Consider the following 17404-nt stretch of genomic DNA (forward strand, 5'->3'; position numbering starts at 1 on the left):
GAGACTGACTTGATTTGTAAACTTTCACTTAAAGCACACAAAAAAATTCATATATGTAATATTGTTCCTTTGTATCTTTCAGTTGTTCATTCTAATAATATTATCTAACTGATGTTTTGATTTATTTCTCAGAGATCAATATGATTGTAAATATTTTTAAAATAAGCAGTCACTTTGCTAGCTTCTACATTTCTTCAAGAGTTAGAATTTCTGATAGATTATTTTGTTGTTGAGAATATACACAGCAGCACATACACCAATTCAACAATTCCTACATGTACAATTCAGTGACATTGATTACATTCTTCAAGTTGTGCAACCATTCTCACTCTCCTTTTCTGAATTGTTCCTTCCCCATTAACATAAACTCAGTGCCTCCTAAGCTTCCTATCTAACCTTTCGAGTTTCTGTTAACAGTTTGATTCCATATAAATAGTTCTTTAAAAGGACACAATACTCAGGGGAGACATTCTTTAAGTTAAACTATTGTTTGGTTTAAAGAATATTTCAGGGAATTTTTTTTGTTTGTTTTAAGGTTTAAAGATTATCTAAGGGCAATAATTTCAGGGTTCATCCAGCTTCAATGGCTCCAGAAAGTCTGGATCTCATGAGATTTTTAAATTCTGTTCTACATTTCCTCACTTTGGATCCGGATTCTTGTATAGAATCTTTGATCAAAACAGTTGGTAATGGTAGCAGGCCACCATCCAGCTCTTCTGGCCTCATGTTAAAGGAGGTAGTTGTTCATGGATGCCCAGTTAATTTTATTTCAAAAAAAACTTTATTGTAGTTAATTACATATAACATAAAATTTGCCATTTTAACCATTTTTAAGTGTACAATTCAATTAGAAAAAAAATAATTAAAATAATTCAGTAACATTAATTACATTGCAACATTGTGCAGCCGTCATCACCACTATTTATTTCCAAAACTTTTCCATCACCTTAAGCAGAAATTTAGTGCTTACTAAGCAAAAACTCCCCAACTCCTGCACCTGATAATCACTAATCTACTTTGTTCTTCCACAAGGGCTTGTAATGGGCTTGTTACCTATGCACCATTCACAGAGGTGGGAGAAGGGAGTAGAATCTACTTGGTCTAATTATATGTTAATTTTGGATAGAATACACCTTTTCAAGTTGTATTGCATGTATTTGGCAAAGAATATTGAATATACCATTTGTTTTGGAAGACGTACAGCCAGAATGCTCCTTAGAAGTGAGGATGGTGAGACTTCGTCTCACGTACTTTGGACATGTTATCAGGAGGGACCAGTCCCTGGAGGAGGGCATCATGCATGGTAAAGTAGAGGATCAGCAAAAAAAGAGGAAGACTCTCAACGAGATGAATGGACACATGGCTGCAACCAGGGACGGATTACTCAATAAGCAAGGTATGCACAGGCTTACTTGTGCTTACTTACTACTCTACAGTGTACAATTTCACCTGTTTTTCACTACATCTTTGATGTGGTGAAACCTTTGTGAAATTGCGCACTACAGATTAATAAATTAAACATACTCTTACCATATGCTCTAACATTACCGCTTCTGGATATTTTTACCCAAGTGAACTGAGGTAGGCATCATCATCATCATCATCATCCCAATTTATAAGTGAAGAGACAGAGGTGCAGAAGAGTTAAGTAACTTGCTCAAACACATGCAGATAATTAGTGGAACCAGAGTTTGGGCTTGACAGTCTGTAGAAATCGACGAGATTATTCCAAAATTTATATGGAAAGGCAAATAAACTAGGATAGCCAAAACAGCTTTGAAAAAGAACAAAGTTGGAGGACTATCACTACCTGACTACAAGCCTTATTTTAAAGCTACAGTAATCAACACACTGTGGTATTAGAACAAAGATAAATAGATACACCAGTGCAACAGAACTGAGAGTCCAGAAATAGGGCCTCATATAGATGATCAATTGATTTTTACATAGGCACAAAGGCAATTCACAGGAGAAAGGATAGTCTCTTCAACAAATGGTGCTGGAACACTTGGGGATTCATATGTAAAATCTGATCCTTGACTCCTACCTCACCCTTAATAAAAGTGAGCTAAAGACGGATCATAGATCTAAATGGAAATCCTAAAACTATAAGACTTCTAGAAGAAAACATAGAATATCTTTGTGACCTTAGATAAGGTCAAAATTTCTTAGCTCTGATACCCAAAGCACAATCCATGAGAGAAAATAGTGGTAAATTGGACTTCATCAAAATTAAGAACCTCTGCTCTTCAAAAGACACTGTTAAGAAAATGAATAATTTATAGATGGGGAGGAAATATTTTCAAAACACATACCTGATAAAGGACTTCTATCCAGAGTAGATAAAGAATTCTCAAAACTCAATAATAAGAAACCAATAAAAAAAAAAAAAAGGCAAATGATTTTCACCACTTTCACCAAATAGCCAAACTTCAACAAATATATATGAGTGGCACATAAGCTCATTAAAAGGTACTCAACTCATTACTCATTAGGGAAATGCACATTAAAACCACAATGAGATGCACTAGACACCTATTAGCATGATTTAAAACAAAGCAAACCTCTGACAATGCAAAGAGCTGACAGGGATGTAGGGCAACTGGAACTCTCATACACTGATATTGGGAATACAGAATGGCACAGCAACTTTAGAAAACCATTTGGCAGCTTCTTATAAAGTTAAACATAATTACCATATGCCCCAACATTACCACTTCTGGATATTTACTCAAGTGAACTGAAGACTTATTTTAACAGAAAAATTGTATGCAAATGCTCATAGCAACTTTACTACTGTAATATGGTGGTATCAGAGGTCCTCTAACTTCATGAAGATGGAGGAGAATCAAGATCAGCCCAAGGCTGATTCCTACGAAGTGGAGGTTAGACATGCCTCCACTCTCCAACCCTTATTACCAATTCTGACACCAGCCGTTCTACCCACGACACTCTGTGCTTCTCTGTGGGGTTTGATAATTCAATGCAATGTCCGCACAGAACTCACAGACTCACTCACGATCATGGGGTTTATTAGGAAAGTGACAGTTTACGATTCAGGATCAGGATCAACTTGGAAGTAACAGGAACAACTCAGGATACAGTTCTTTGATGAGGAGAAATTTTTCCCCTCCATGCCAGCAAGCAGGCCTCTGCCACCAGGCCCTTTTCAGGCCTGGCCTCTGTCCTGCTCGGGCAAATGTTACAGCTCTTTAGCTCACCAATAAGTGCCCAGATGCATTCCACTCTTCCAGGAAGCCTCCTGTCCAAAGGCACTCAGCTCTCTCTCTCCATGGGTTGTCGAAGCCACTGCAGCCGTCTGCAGGTCCTGTGACGCTGACTTCTTGTGCCACTGCCACCTTGTGCTGCTGCCACCTCCAGTGTTATAGCTCTGTTTCCTGGGTCTAGGAGGTTCTCAGTGCAGGGACCCTGGGCTCATAGGGCATACTCAGGTTCCAGCTCTTTTGCTTGGTGGTAGTGAAGTCCCCCTTCGACCTGTGGAATTGGTTCTTTTTAAGCCTGGTAGGATGGCAAAACTGACAAATCTTATAGGTGGGCCAGAGGCACCCTATTTCCATACAAAAAAAACCCAAACCCACTGCCGTCGAGTCGATTCTGACTCATAGCGACCCTATAGGACAAAGTAGAACTGCCCCATAGAGTTTCCAAGGAGCACCTGGTGGATTTGAACTGCCGACCTTTTTGGTTAACAGCCATAGCACTTAACCACTACCCAGCTAATTCCATCAAGAGTATTATACACTGTATTTGCATAGTCCCACACTTATTTGTGAAGCATACATATATATATATATAGAGAGAGAGAGGTTTATCTGAAGGAAATTATTCACATGTTCGTAGGGGCTGGCAAGCCCCAAGTCCGTGGGTCAGGCATCAGGCTGGAGACTTCTCCTGACTCATGTAGCTGCAGGGGCTGACAAACCCAATATCAGCAGGTCAGACTGCAGGCAGCTGGCTCATGGGCTATGGAGGCTGATGAACCAAGATCAGCATGTAAGACAGCAGACTGCTGGTTCACAGGCTGCAGAGGCTGACAAATCCCAAGGTAAGCAGACAATATGGCAGGCCACTGGCTCAAGTCCCAAGAACCAGAGGTCAGATGATGACATGCCAGATGCAAAATCCAAAGCAAGCAAGCAAGCTTTGCCAAAATGTCCATATTATATTGAATACAGGCCATACCCCTGAGGAAACCCCCCTTATAATTGATTGGCAGATCGTATCATGGAGGATGACTACAACATTACATAACTGCCAAATTACATCATTATATAACTGCCAAACTACATCATTACATAGCTGCCAAACCACTGAGAATCATGGCCCAGCCAAGTTGACATACAACCTTAACCATCATACTGACCCAATCATTTTTTGGGGGTTACAAGTCCATGGCCAGAAAGGCCATATAAAAAGAGAAATGCATTGCTCTGCAATTCATAATCTCCTAAAACTGGAAACAATCCAAATGACCTTCAATGTGAGAATGGGTGAGAAAATTCTGGTTCATCCATGTAATGGAATACTACTCAACAATTTAAAAAAAACCCACTAATACTTGTTTACCTGTGTTTTATTGACTATGCAAAGGCATTCAACTTTGTGGATCATAACAAATTATGGATAACATTGCGAAGAATGGGAATTCCAGAACTCTTAATTGTGCTCATGAGGAACCTTTGCATAGATCAAGAGGCAGTTGTTCGTACAGAACAAGGGGATACTGATTGGTTTAAAGTCAGGAAAGGTGTGCGTCAGGGTTGTATTCTTTCACCATACCTATTCAATCTGTATGCTGGGCAAATAATACGAGAATCTTGTCTATATGAAGAAGAACGGGGCATCAGGACTGGAGGAAGACTCATTAACAACCTGCGTTATGCAGATGACACAACCTTGCTTGCTAAAAGTGAAGAGGACTTGAAGCACTTACTAATGAAAATCAAAGGCCACAGCCTTCAGTATGGATTGCACCTCAACATAAAGAAAACAAAAATCCTCAGAACTGGACCAATGAGCAACATCATGATAAACGGAGAAAAGGCTGAAGTTGTTAAGGATTTCATTTTACTTGGATTCACAATCAACAGCCATGGAAGCAGCAGTTAAGAAATCAAAAGACGCATTGCATTGGGCAAATCTGCTGCAAAGGACATCTTCAAAGTGTTGAAAAGCAAAGATGTCACCTTGAAGACTAAGGTGTGCCTGACCCAAGCCATGGTATTTTCAATCGCATCATATGCATGTGAAAGCTGGACAATGAATGAGGAAGACTGAAGAAGAGTTGACGCCTTTGAATTGTGGTGCTGGTGAAGAATAATGAATATACCATGGACTGCCAAAAGAACGAACAAATCTGTCTTGGAGGAAGGGCAACCAGAATGCTCCTTAGAAGCAAGGAGGGCAAGACTGCGTCTTACATACTTTGGACATGTTGTCAGGAGGGATCAGTCCCTGGAGAAGGACATCATGCTTGGCAGAGTACAGGGTCAGCAGAAAAGAGGAAGACCCTCAACGAGGTGGATTGACACAGTGGCTGCAACAATGAGCTCAAGCATAACAACGATTGCAAGGATGGCTCAGGGCTGGGCAGTGTTTCGTTCTGTTGTGCATAGGGTTGCTATGAGTCGGAACCAACTCGACGGCACCTAACAACCGCAACAACAATACTTGCAACAACATGGATGAATTGTAAGTGTATAGTGAAAGAAGCCATTCCCAAAAGGTGATATACTGTATGATTCCATTTATGTGACATTCCGGAAAAGGCAAAACTAGAGATAGACAACAATGGTTGCCAGGGGCTCTGGGTGTGGGGAGGAGTTGACTCCAAAGGGGTGTGAGGGAATTTTCTGGGGTGATGCAACAGTTCTATGGCTTGATTTGGTTACCTGACTGTACTCATTTGTCAAAACTCACAGAACTGTACACTGAAATGGGTGAGTTTTACTGTATGTACTTCATTCTTAAAAAGGAGCATAGAACAAACCAGTTTGCTAATTGTAAATTAGGCCAATTATCTTGCAGTTAATTCAATTCTCTTCTTTCCCTAGCATACGTTAGCCTGGCCATGACTTTCTCAGCATGTGCTATTCTCCACTGAGCTGCTATAGGGGAGGTGGCAGTTGGAGTCCTTATAAGCAGCCTGTGTGCTCGTTAACGTGCTTGGAAGGCTCGAAGGAGGGTGTGCACTCAGAATAATTAAAAACAAGCTCATCTTGTGGAAAGACCAGGCAATTAGGCAGCTCAAGTGAAGGGGATGGCCAAGCCACGATAACACTGCCAGGCCAGCTAATGGGAGCTGGACCACATCCCCCAGGTTCAGAGCCTCATCCAGCACAGCTGTGGCCCAGGCAGCCTTGGGGTCTTCCCTTTGGGAGTGAGGAGGGGGTCACATCCTCCATTTTTGGCCTTGTTTGCTTCAACAACTGAAAAAGCTCACATAAAATTGACCATTTCACTTGCATGGAGTGTAATTTCACTTCTCCATATGTCCAGAGATGTTACATAGCTCACTTTTCTCCCTCAGCAGGAAGGAAGGCGGACCTCTCCCACTTACCTTTGTTCCTAGGTCTGGTGCAGATGTTGCTGGTGCTTCAGCAATCTCCCGTTGGCATTCACAGTCTGTGCCCACAGACAGAGCCTTCCTGCAGGCACCAGTGACCTGTCTGGGGACATCCTGGGCCTCATCAGCCTGTGTGGCCCCAGACACGGCAGCCAGAAGTGTCAGGGAAGAAGGCCTCCAGAGCAGACCCCAGCGAATGAGAAACAGGGGTGGATGCATAAATGCCCCAGCTTCCTTGCCTGTAGGGCAGAACAACTCTGTATTTTCTCCCAGAGGCTACCAGCTGGCACCAGTCACCCATAGCAGTTTTCTGCTCATGAACACACTTTGTATTTTCTTCTTAACCACTTCCCCTTTCCGTTGCCAGTGCTTCTCAGGATCACCTCCTCAATAAACTGAAATCCTGGTCTCAGAGTCTGCTTCTGGGCCAGCCCATCTAAGACACAGTCAGTGCAACAATTGAAGACCTGTTCCATCCCATGACCGGGTGGGCAGATACACCTGTTTACAAAGTGAAATGTCCTGTGGAACCTCAGCTAAGAGGGTGCATTTCAATCACACTCATGATTTACACAGCACGGTAGTAGAGTGGTTTTCAACACCGGGGGATGGATTTTGCTCCCGTGGGAACATTTGACAATGCCTGGAGGTATTTTTGGTTGTCAGACTCTGGGTGGCAGTCTCAATTGTTGTGAGTTACCAGGCTGACCCCCTCCTGCAACTTTAGGCGTTGAGCACATTACCTAATTTGTACCCAACCTGTTGCTGTCGAGTCAATTTCAACTTATAGTGACCCTGAAGAACAGAGTAAAACTGCCCCATAGGGTTTCCAAGGAGCACCTGGTGAATTTGAAGTGCCGACCTTTTGGTTAGCAGTCACAGCACTTAACTATTGTGCCACCAGGGCTCCTAATTTGTAGCAACCAAAAAAACCCAGAAAACAAAACCTACTGCCATCAAGTTGATTCTGACTCATAGCGATCCTATAGGACAGAGTAGAACTGCCCCATAGGGTTTCCAAGGAGCGACTGGTGGATTTAAACTTAACAGTGGGCACTCAATTCTGATAGTTTATCCAGGAACAACTGAGGAAGAGACCTCTCTTTTAGCTAAGAATCTCAAGCTGATGTATAAATGGGGAGCTTGCCTGAGCATAGCAGAGACATCATTTGAGTTCCTGGATCCAGCCATGCCTGAAGTCCTTTATTCCTGGACTTGTCAGTTATGGGAACCAATAATTTGTTTACGCAAACTAACTAACTGAGGGTGGAGTGCTACTGGCACCTAGTGGATAGATGCCAGGTATGCTGCTAAACATCCTACAGTGCATAGCACATGGGCCCCACAACAATGTTAGTAGTGCCCATGTTGAGAAAACATGCCATAGTATAGCACCAGGGTCAAGAGACCTGGCTATGTGTACTTTTCTCAGCTCTAAAAAGAGAATATTTACATCACAAGGTGTTTATAAGTCTCAAGTAGAGAAAACTGGAGCTTGGAGTCACTCATTAATTAATTAACTTGTTCTTTCTATACTGCCTGTTATGTACCAAGCAGTGACCAAGTAGGTGACCAGACAATGATGGAAAGACACAGTCCCCGCCCTCGGAATTCAGAGGCTCGAATGAGATGCCTGGTTTGACTAAGACAAAAGGCATGCATGCTTTGGCTGCACGGAGGGGAGAAGGAGTCATACATCTTGGAGGTCAGGAAGTGATATTTGAAGTGATCGATTGTCATGGGACTAAGCAGGGAGGGGATTCTGAGGCAGAGGAAACAGTCCTTTGTAAGGGCACGGAGCCATGAAAGGGCTTGGCCTGTTCATGGCATGGTGGTTAGGGCCAGAGCAGGGAGGACCCATGAAGGCGAGCAGAGAAGAGGCTGGGAGCCCACTGGTGCCAGGTGGTAAGAAGCCTCTCTGCAGGGCCGGAACCAAGGTAAGGCAAGTGAGACACCCAGGGCACCAACCCTGCAGGGCTGGCACAACCCTGAGAGTAAATGTCTCCTTGATGTGCCCTAAGCACCTCACTTGCCTCCTCTTAGTTTTAGACCTGCTCGTTTGCCGTGGTAGAAAGCTAGGAAGTCTAGTGTGCAGACTAGCAGCAGCCAGCAGATGCCTCGGACTTCCTTATTTTTGAAATGATAACTTGGCTCAAGCACAGGTCTACAGCCCTGAGGGTCCTTCCACAGCCTCAGCCATTTCTGTCCAGCAGAATCTCTAGTTAAATAAATCACAAAGCAGACATTTCCCTTTCTAATTAGCTTCCCTACTCATATGGTGGAAACCCTGGTAGCATAGTTGTTAAGTGCAAGGGCTGCTTACCAAAGGGTTGGCAGTTCAAATCCACCAGGCACTCCTTGGAGACTCTGTGAGGCAGTTCTACTCTGCCCTCTATGAGTTGGAATCGACTTGACAGCACTGGGTTTGTTTGTTTTTTTTGTTTTTGGTTTACCCATATGGAATACTGTTAACAGAATTGACACCTTTTCAGACCCAACACACAGCAAATTCCTGAGAACGGAGAGGAATGGGGTCATGGTAGGGGATAAGCCTGGAAGAGTCTGGTAGGCAGCTAAGTGCATCTATTCCAGTTGGAAGAATTGGAAATGCTTTCACTGAGACTCCAAGCTGATGTTCTTCCTCAACTCCTGACCCGGATCCAATTAGGATCTCATTAACTCAAGCATCATTTAACTTGGATATTTGGATTTATGGTTAGCAAAATAATATTTAGTTTCTGGTTCTTCATAGTTAGCTTAAATTTGGGCATGTGGAAAGAAGAAAGACAGGCAGGGAAGGATGCTTAAGAGTTAAGAAACAACCGTTTCTGGTCCCTTTGAAGTGCTTCAGAAGTATCCATTTACACAAAGACACTTGGTATGTTAGTAGAAAATTATTTTTCTCTATTCTTGAAATGAGGGTCATATTTAAGGGACTAAATTTTTTTTTTAATATTCAGGGAGCTTCTAATTCTAGTTTAATATATTGTATCTATTGTAATAATCATTGTTCCTATTTGTAATAAATTTACATTTATTTTGAAGTTGTGTGTAATTCAGGGTTCCACCAATTTGTCTCAGATTCTTCTCATTACTGAGACTTTTCTATGAACATTATATTACTAAGTCTAGATCTAAAACAGCAAGATATCCTTTTGAAACCTATCCAAAAAGGCAGGCAGAATTCAAAGCAGCTACGTTAACAGAGGAGACCCTGACTGGTGGTAGTGGTTAACCAAAAGGGTGGAGGTTCAAGTCTACTCAGAGGCACCTCGGAAGAAAGGCCTGGTGATCTATTTCTGAAAAATCAGCTTTGAGAACTGTATGGAGCAGTTTTACTGTGACAAACATTGGGTTGTCATGAGTCAGAATCAGCTCTATGGCAACTGGTTTTAGTTAACAGAAAACCAAACCAAACCCACTGCTGTTGAGTTGATTCTGACTCATAGTGACCCTATATGACAGAGTAAAACTGCCCCACAGGGTTTCCAAGGCTATAAATCTTTATAGAAGCAGACTGCCACATCTCTCTCCTGCTGAGCAGCTGGTGGGTTTGAACTGCCAACCTTTCGGTTAGCAGCCAAGCGCTTTAACCACTGGCCCACCAGGGTTCCTTTGAAGAAAAAGACGACTCAGAAATTATTTAAGATCAATCATATCCTCCAAATCAATCATTGGGACCATGTCTATGTTCTACAGTTGTCGTGATCATTTAAAATTTATTGCTATCACGTACAATATAGTTCTCCTATCAGACCTACCTCACCTTTTAAAAACAAATGCTTTCACGTCCCTTTACTATCCCGAACTGCCATCGACAGACAATATAACTACCTACCACACAGGGAAATAAAAGGAAAGTTATTATGAGTTAGAATGCCGTGTTATGTGTACATTAATATGAAAACACTCAGGCCCTAGATCACAGAAACATACAATGAAGAAGTGCGATTTCTGCACCAGATATATCGAGTTCCATGTATGCAGCAACTACAAGAAGAGACTCATTGCGGTGTGCTGAATTGATGATAGATACCAGGAGCAGAATTGCCATTGGTGACAAGATTCCATAAACAGTAAGAATTCTTGGTAAAGTTCCCAGCAAATTACACAGGCGCGTACACATACACACACACACAAATGACAACAAAAAAACTTTACAACTTTCCATGCCTTTATCATCATTGCATTCCTCTGAAAATTGGTGCATATTAAAATTATACAAAAAAGTATGTCTTCAACCTTAAATTAAAACGAAGGGTGCGCCAGTCCGTCGACCGGAAGTGGGGACGCAGGAACAGGAAGCAAGGCTACAGAACCAGTTGCAGACGTGGGGACGTCAGGCGTACCTGCGTCATGCGTCGTGCGTCCTGCGTCATGTGGCGGCGCTTGCGTGGAAACGAGCCACGGCGTCCTGGTGACCCGGAGGCACCATCTCGAAGCCCAGCGGCGAGGTCCTTACAGGTACTGGTATTTTGGGGGAAACTGAGAGAATTTTGTGTAGAAAACAAGAGAATTTTGTGTGGCACTTCTTAGGGTTGGGTTTCTTGGTGTTTATATTCTGAATAAAGGCCGTTAGCTCCACGAGGAGTAGAGAGGTGGCGTCTTGCAGTACGCTTCATCGACACACATACTTTTTCTCTTCCCTTAGGGCCCCGTTTTATATTACAATGCAGCAAAGTTTAGAAGAAGCTTTGGATCATGCCGACTGTCTCAGTGAAAGTGCCCAACTGATACCTCCTAAAAGGAAATGCTTGTCGAGTGGAACAAAATCGATATTTCAAAAACTTCATGACTTGTATGTCGAAGAATGTGAAAAAGAGCCTGAGGACGTGCAGGAATTAAGAACAAATGTGAACCTGTTAGAGAAGCTTGTTATGCGAGAGAGCTTGTCATGTTTAGTGGTCAACCTATACCCCGGCAATGAGGGTTATTCTCTGATGCTCAGCAGAGAAGATGGGCCAGAATCTGAGACCATTCACCTGCCTTATGAAGAGAGGGAATTGCTTGAATACTTGGATGCGGAAGAATTACCTCCTATTTTGAATGATCTCCTGGAAAAATGTCAGGTAAATATTTTTTACTCTGGATGTGTCATCGCAGAAATCCGTGACTACAGGCAGTGCAGTAATAGGCAGCCTCCTGGCTACCAAAGTCGGCATGTTCTCCTACGTCCAACAATGCAGACTGTAGCCTGTGATGTGACAAATGATAGCCATAAATGGACCCAGGAAGACAACCTTGTGCTTAAGAGCCAACTGATCTTAGCTACAGCTGAACCCCTGCATCCAGAGCCTCCTGTAGCAGTAGCCTGCACTGCAAACAGACTGCTCTATAACAACCAAAAGATGAACACTCACCCAATGAAACAGTGTTTAAAGAGGTCTTCTAGGTGCTCTCTGAACCAGCCGTTAGAGCAGTCTGATTGCCAACCACCACCTCAGCTAAGATCATCCACTTCTTGCCAAAAAAATGAAGAAAGAAAAGAAGGTGATCAATATGACCTCAAAATTTCTGAAGCAGGAAATTGCATGGATACGTGGAAACAAAGTCCTTGTAATCCGGCCATGCCTTCTGAAGTGGATGTAGAGAAATATGCAGAGGTGGAAAACTCTGTCATACCTGATGTCTCACAATCGCCTGTGTGGGCAGCATGTGAGGTAAATGATGATTACTTATTTGACTGTGAAGCTGGTGATCAGTATCAGAAAACAGCACTAAGTGTCATGCAGTCACTTAATGACCCACTTTTCTCTGAGACAATACAGCCCTGTGAAGAAGATGAAGAAAGTTATAGTGAGATGTCTCCATTCCATTTCTCCATAGATGATTATTCAGATTGGTTGATGATTGGACTAGAGGCTGCTGCTGAGAAGATAGTCATTCAGTACCAGGACTTGGTCAAGAAGGAATGCCCAGTCAGGATGCCACACAGCTCCAGTGGCTCAGCCAGTCTGAGCCTTTCTTCAAGGAAAGAAATCGAACAATGTCAGAGAGTATTGGTTCAGTCTTCAGTATTGGGAAAGGAAGTAAAACATCCGCCTCCACGCATCAAGTTTCCCTCAAGCTCAGGAAGTCGTTCCTTAGTTAACTATTCTCCTCCACAACAGGCAAACCGCTTTCTTAAATCTCCAATGCCTTCTGTCTCTGAGCCATCAGTGCATTCTCAGGAGTCATTTATGGACTTCAGTCGAGTTAGCATGCTTTCTCCAGAGGCTACATCATCTGCCAGCTCATCACAAAGGATCACGACCATACCAGTCATGGTAAAACGTGCTAGACTGAACTCCACCAATGCCATGAGCTCTGTTTGTGGAGCGCAGGCTTCGGTGAGTGGTTCAGGCCCCATGCTGGACTGCATCCCTGGTGCCAAAACTCCTGCAGAAATAAACCTAAGTAGCTGTCTACCCTCGGGAGTTCTACCGACTGCAGTGCCAAGTACAATGAAGATAGCTCCTCAAGCAGGCATTCCACTTATTTTAGAAAATACTTCAACGACCAGACCTTTAACTCTATTCCATCTTCCAGGTACTCAACTCATTTTTGTCCCACAGCAACAGCAGCAGCTCTCTCAGCGTACTCCAGAACAACCACCTCACCATTCCACAGCATGTCCTCAACACCCAAGAGGACAGGGCTCTGCACAGGGTTCAACCAGTCAAGCACAGGCCTTACCCACTCAGCAAGCAGCTCTTATTAATCTTACCGAATTAGAGCATCTTGTGCCATCCCAGGCAGGTGTGTTGTCTCAGCTTGCCTCTGCCCAGAAGAGACCTGAGCAAAGCCATCCTCACCAGAGAGTCCAGATCCCTGCTGCCCTTCCACAGCAGCAGCCACAGATACAACAGTCGAAAATCTCGCAGCGTTCAGTTTCTGTGGCCGAGGCAGCCACACAGACAGTTAATTCCCGTCGTCACCGGCGTATAAGCAGCCACTCGAAAGGTAAAATGACGACAGGTACATCAACCACTCCAAAATCCTAAATCTTACGCTATTTTTTCCCCTCTTGTTTAAAAACACAAGAGCATTTAATCAAAAGGATTCTCAGTTTTTATGAAAGGATTTTCATGTTTGTTTTGTGTTTTTAATGTCAGTATTTCACATTGCTAGATGTACAAACAATACAGAATCACAACAATATTTTTTTAAGATAAAAACAGAAATGATTTTATGTACTAGGGTTGGTGTGTGTAAGCCATTGCTTTTTAAAAATGGCTTCACTGTTCATAATATGTATGGAAGTGACTAAAAATCCTAGAAACACCTTTCTTCTGATTTTTTATTTAGGAAATATTTAGTATAAAAAGTTTGTGTGCAGGGTAACAAATACAACTTCTACATAACCATTTAAAAAATTTTTTTAAATCTGCAGGAAAATGATGCTTGTCACACTTAAATTGAGGTACATCAGAGACCTCCAGTAGAGTGGAATGACTTGGTGGCAGGTGTGTGTGTGTGACAGGTCCTCACCTTGAAAAGGTCCCAGCTGCATTCAGTGCCCCCTGCAGAGCCAGGCACTTATGCTCCCCTTCCGGAACATCTTTTCTCTCTTTAGAAGATCATTTGCACTTTTTAGAACTTTAGCTTGATTGCAAACAGGTAAACACCTTAACATTTGAAAATCACGTTTAAGTGTTGGTGACTTTGTTAGGTCACCCCTCTGTTCTTTCTCTTTCCTTCCCTTTGCTTATTCCTCATTACTTGTTCAGCAGTCCCTACTCCCTCACCTCTTTTTTAATTCTTTCTTGTTTCAAAGGGACTCAAAGATCCCTCAACTTTTCTGTGCCAATTACGTGTTTTTCTATTACAACTTTGAAGGGCAGTCTGTCCACATAAAATGTGTTTTTCTAAGTACACGTGTGTGTCTTTGCTTTTGCCCTAAAGAAAAAGGAAATTTGGTTTGGCACAAAAGAGATTAGTGAAGAGATGGGTAACTGGTGATTATTCTCACTCGATTATCCCGGCTGTACTAATGTGCTACTGATCCTGTTAAAGAAAGATTTCATCAGACCTTCAAGGACATGCGTCAGATTTGCCAGCTGAATGACACTGAGCCCATTAGAGCTTTATATGATCCATCCTGGAACCCTTGCGAATGGTGCCTGTACTTTTGAGAAATTAACCAGTGAAATGACCGATTGCAAAGAAGAGTTTACACTCGACCTCATGAACCAGCCAGAGACCTGAACTCGGGATCTCTCCATATTTGGTGTACTTCTTCCCTTTTGCCCTGTATCTAGCCCTTTCAGAGTCTACATGGAAACACCTGTGGCACTTGTGCTTGAGTGATGTGGCTCTGCCTTCCCAGGCAAGCAAATAAATTCACCTTTGTTTCAGATTATCACTTGGTGGCCTTTGTTTATTTCCTCCTAATAATAATCCCTGCTAAGGGTGGTAGGTACTTTGATGCAGCTGCCACAGTGATGAAGAATAAGGGTATCACCCTGAAATAAAATCCCAGTCTGTATATTTATTCAAACAACTATGCAGGAAGGATTTCCCAAGCACCTCGTACTGTGTTAGGCCCTCGGTGGGAGGGAAAGATACAGACACCAAAGAAAAGTCAAAACTTCTCCAGAGTCTAGATCTCACCTGAACCTCATCTAATTTTATCCTTCAGCAATTTAACCTAGATTTGCAGCATGATAAAGTCTTGTTAGAACGATGACTATTATGTGGATTAATGTGAGTGCACAACAGAGAGAATGGGAAATACCATAAGGCTCAAGATGTTAGTAGTTTATAACCATGCCACAAGTCAGAGATCAGGGCACAGACCAAGGAGGTGATGGAAGTGAGGCTCCTTAATTCCATCTGCAACCATAATTACCATTTGTCGTGAAGTTACATATGCGCAATTTCACGGGATTAGGATGTGAACATATTTGAGGGAGGCCATTATCCTGCCTACAACAGCATCTTGCTCTTAAAAAAAATTGTTTTTTAAAGAACAAGCAACATGGTTTTCTCATTATACAGGTAATTACCGTTCCTTACAGAAAATGTGCCAAACATAGAAGGGTGAAGATAAAACCATCACCCATCATTTCACAGTTCAGAGATCATTGTTGCTGTTAAAATTTTTGCACACAGTTGTTGGTCTTTTTTTCTATGTGTTGAAGTGGTTGATTTTTAAATTGACATTATTATATTGGCATGTCTCCATACCCATTACATTTCTAAAGAGTTATAGCAAAAGCCTAGCAAAATCGAACATTTCTTTTAAACCATACTTTGGGTTTTACCACTCACAACTGATTTTCTTGATGAACTTTATCTGTTGTAAGATGGCAAAACGCATTCAAAATCACCAGAGAAATGTAGAATTGTGGTCGGTATTCCTTTTGTGTCAAGTGTGTTTTGTTTTTCTTTTATTATTTTAATGGTACACATGGTAATTCTATGTTTATGAGACTATTTGTTGAACCAGCCTTGCTAGATAGCTGAATATTCATTGCATTCGTTTGTACTCTTTCCCCAGCTATCAACATAATACCAAATTATTTTAAAAAATTAACATCTATTTTTCAAGTTTTAGACATTCTAGTCTAAAAATTCTGGAACTTTTTACCTCTGAGAGTATCTGGCCTGTTAATACTTTTGGGGCAGGTTCATTCTGTCCTTCAGACTTCTTTAGTCAGCCCATGATAGTTTTCAAATAAGTGTAAATCAATGTTAAGGGATCATTAAGAAAAATAAATATGCACGACTTTAATTTTACATCATGGCTGGAAAACTATCATTTAATGACCTAATGCAAACCATTCTTTGTATGTTCTATGTAGAGAAATTTGTCCATCCCCGCATCCCATATCTTTCATGTGACTGAATCGTTTTCCTGCATCTGTGACTCAAAAATGTTGCCACTGGAGAAGGAGAAAATCAGCTATTGAGGATATTGAATCTGTTTGAGGCAAAAAACTTTCACTTAACAAAAGTCCTTAAAACATCAGCTATTTCATGGGCACCGCACCTTGTTTGAATATCTTAAAGTAATGTAGGGTTGGTCCCTTTTGACAGCCTTAGCTGGCTATGTTTTAGCATCTGAGAACTTGGGGGCTCTTCCCTACCCCAGGTCAAATCCATAGTCTTCATCTGAAATTGGTGGACTGCTGGCTGTGTCTTCAGGACTTCTAGGCAGTCTACTGGGAGTGAGATGTTGCTGTGAAAGCAGCTGGTCCCAGAGAGCTCCAACAGGGAGCGGAGAGGGTGGTTCAGCAGAGGAGCAGCCATGGAATTCTAGGCAGGTGCAGGACAGCAGAGGTGTGCCAGGCAGCATAGGGGCGTCTGTCATAGGGCAGGAATTTGGCAATAGGATTATATTCCTTGAGGAGACAGGCAAGTGAAGGGAGGACCCTGGTTCTAGATTAGCGCCAGCCAACAGAAGTATGATACCAGTCCCATATGTAATTATAAATTTTCTAGTAGCCACATTAAAAAGAGACACTGGAAATTACTTTCAATAATAGATTTAATCTAATTCGTTATATCCCAAATATTGTCATTTCCTCGTGTAATCAATGTAAACAACATTCTTAATGAGACACATTACGTTCTTTTTATTAAGTCTTGAAAATCCGGTCTGTATTTTACACTTCCAGCATGTCTTAATTTGGACAGTAAATTTTCATCTGAAACACTTGATCTGCATTTAGATTTTATAAAAGCTACGGTTGGAAAAATAGATTCCCATTCCAAACATACTTAGAAGTTGTCCAATAATTGAACCAAGTAGTAGTTTTAAAATTTAAATTAATTAAAATTAAAAAAATTACTTATGTGTTCCTTAATCTCACTAGCTCCCTGCCACGTGAGGCT

At 42.0% G+C, this 17404-nt stretch overlaps 1 protein-coding gene across 1 annotated transcript in view; it reads left to right on the forward strand.

Moving 5' to 3' along the window:
* Window positions 1-11061: 11061 nt before the first annotated feature.
* Window positions 11062-17404, forward strand: part of LOC100656137 (transcription factor SPT20 homolog) — a 92361-nt gene continuing 86018 nt past the window's right edge. Inside the window, exons 1-2 of the mRNA XM_064278404.1 lie at window positions 11062-12171; window positions 12247-13528. Coding sequence (XP_064134474.1) covers window positions 11257-12171; window positions 12247-13528 — 2197 coding nt within the window. The 5' untranslated portion in view covers window positions 11062-11256. The remainder of the gene's footprint in view (window positions 12172-12246; window positions 13529-17404) is intronic.

Source organism: Loxodonta africana, chromosome X (genome assembly GCF_030014295.1).
Source record: "Loxodonta africana isolate mLoxAfr1 chromosome X, mLoxAfr1.hap2, whole genome shotgun sequence".
In the NCBI taxonomy this organism is placed as follows: domain Eukaryota; kingdom Metazoa; phylum Chordata; class Mammalia; order Proboscidea; family Elephantidae; genus Loxodonta; species Loxodonta africana.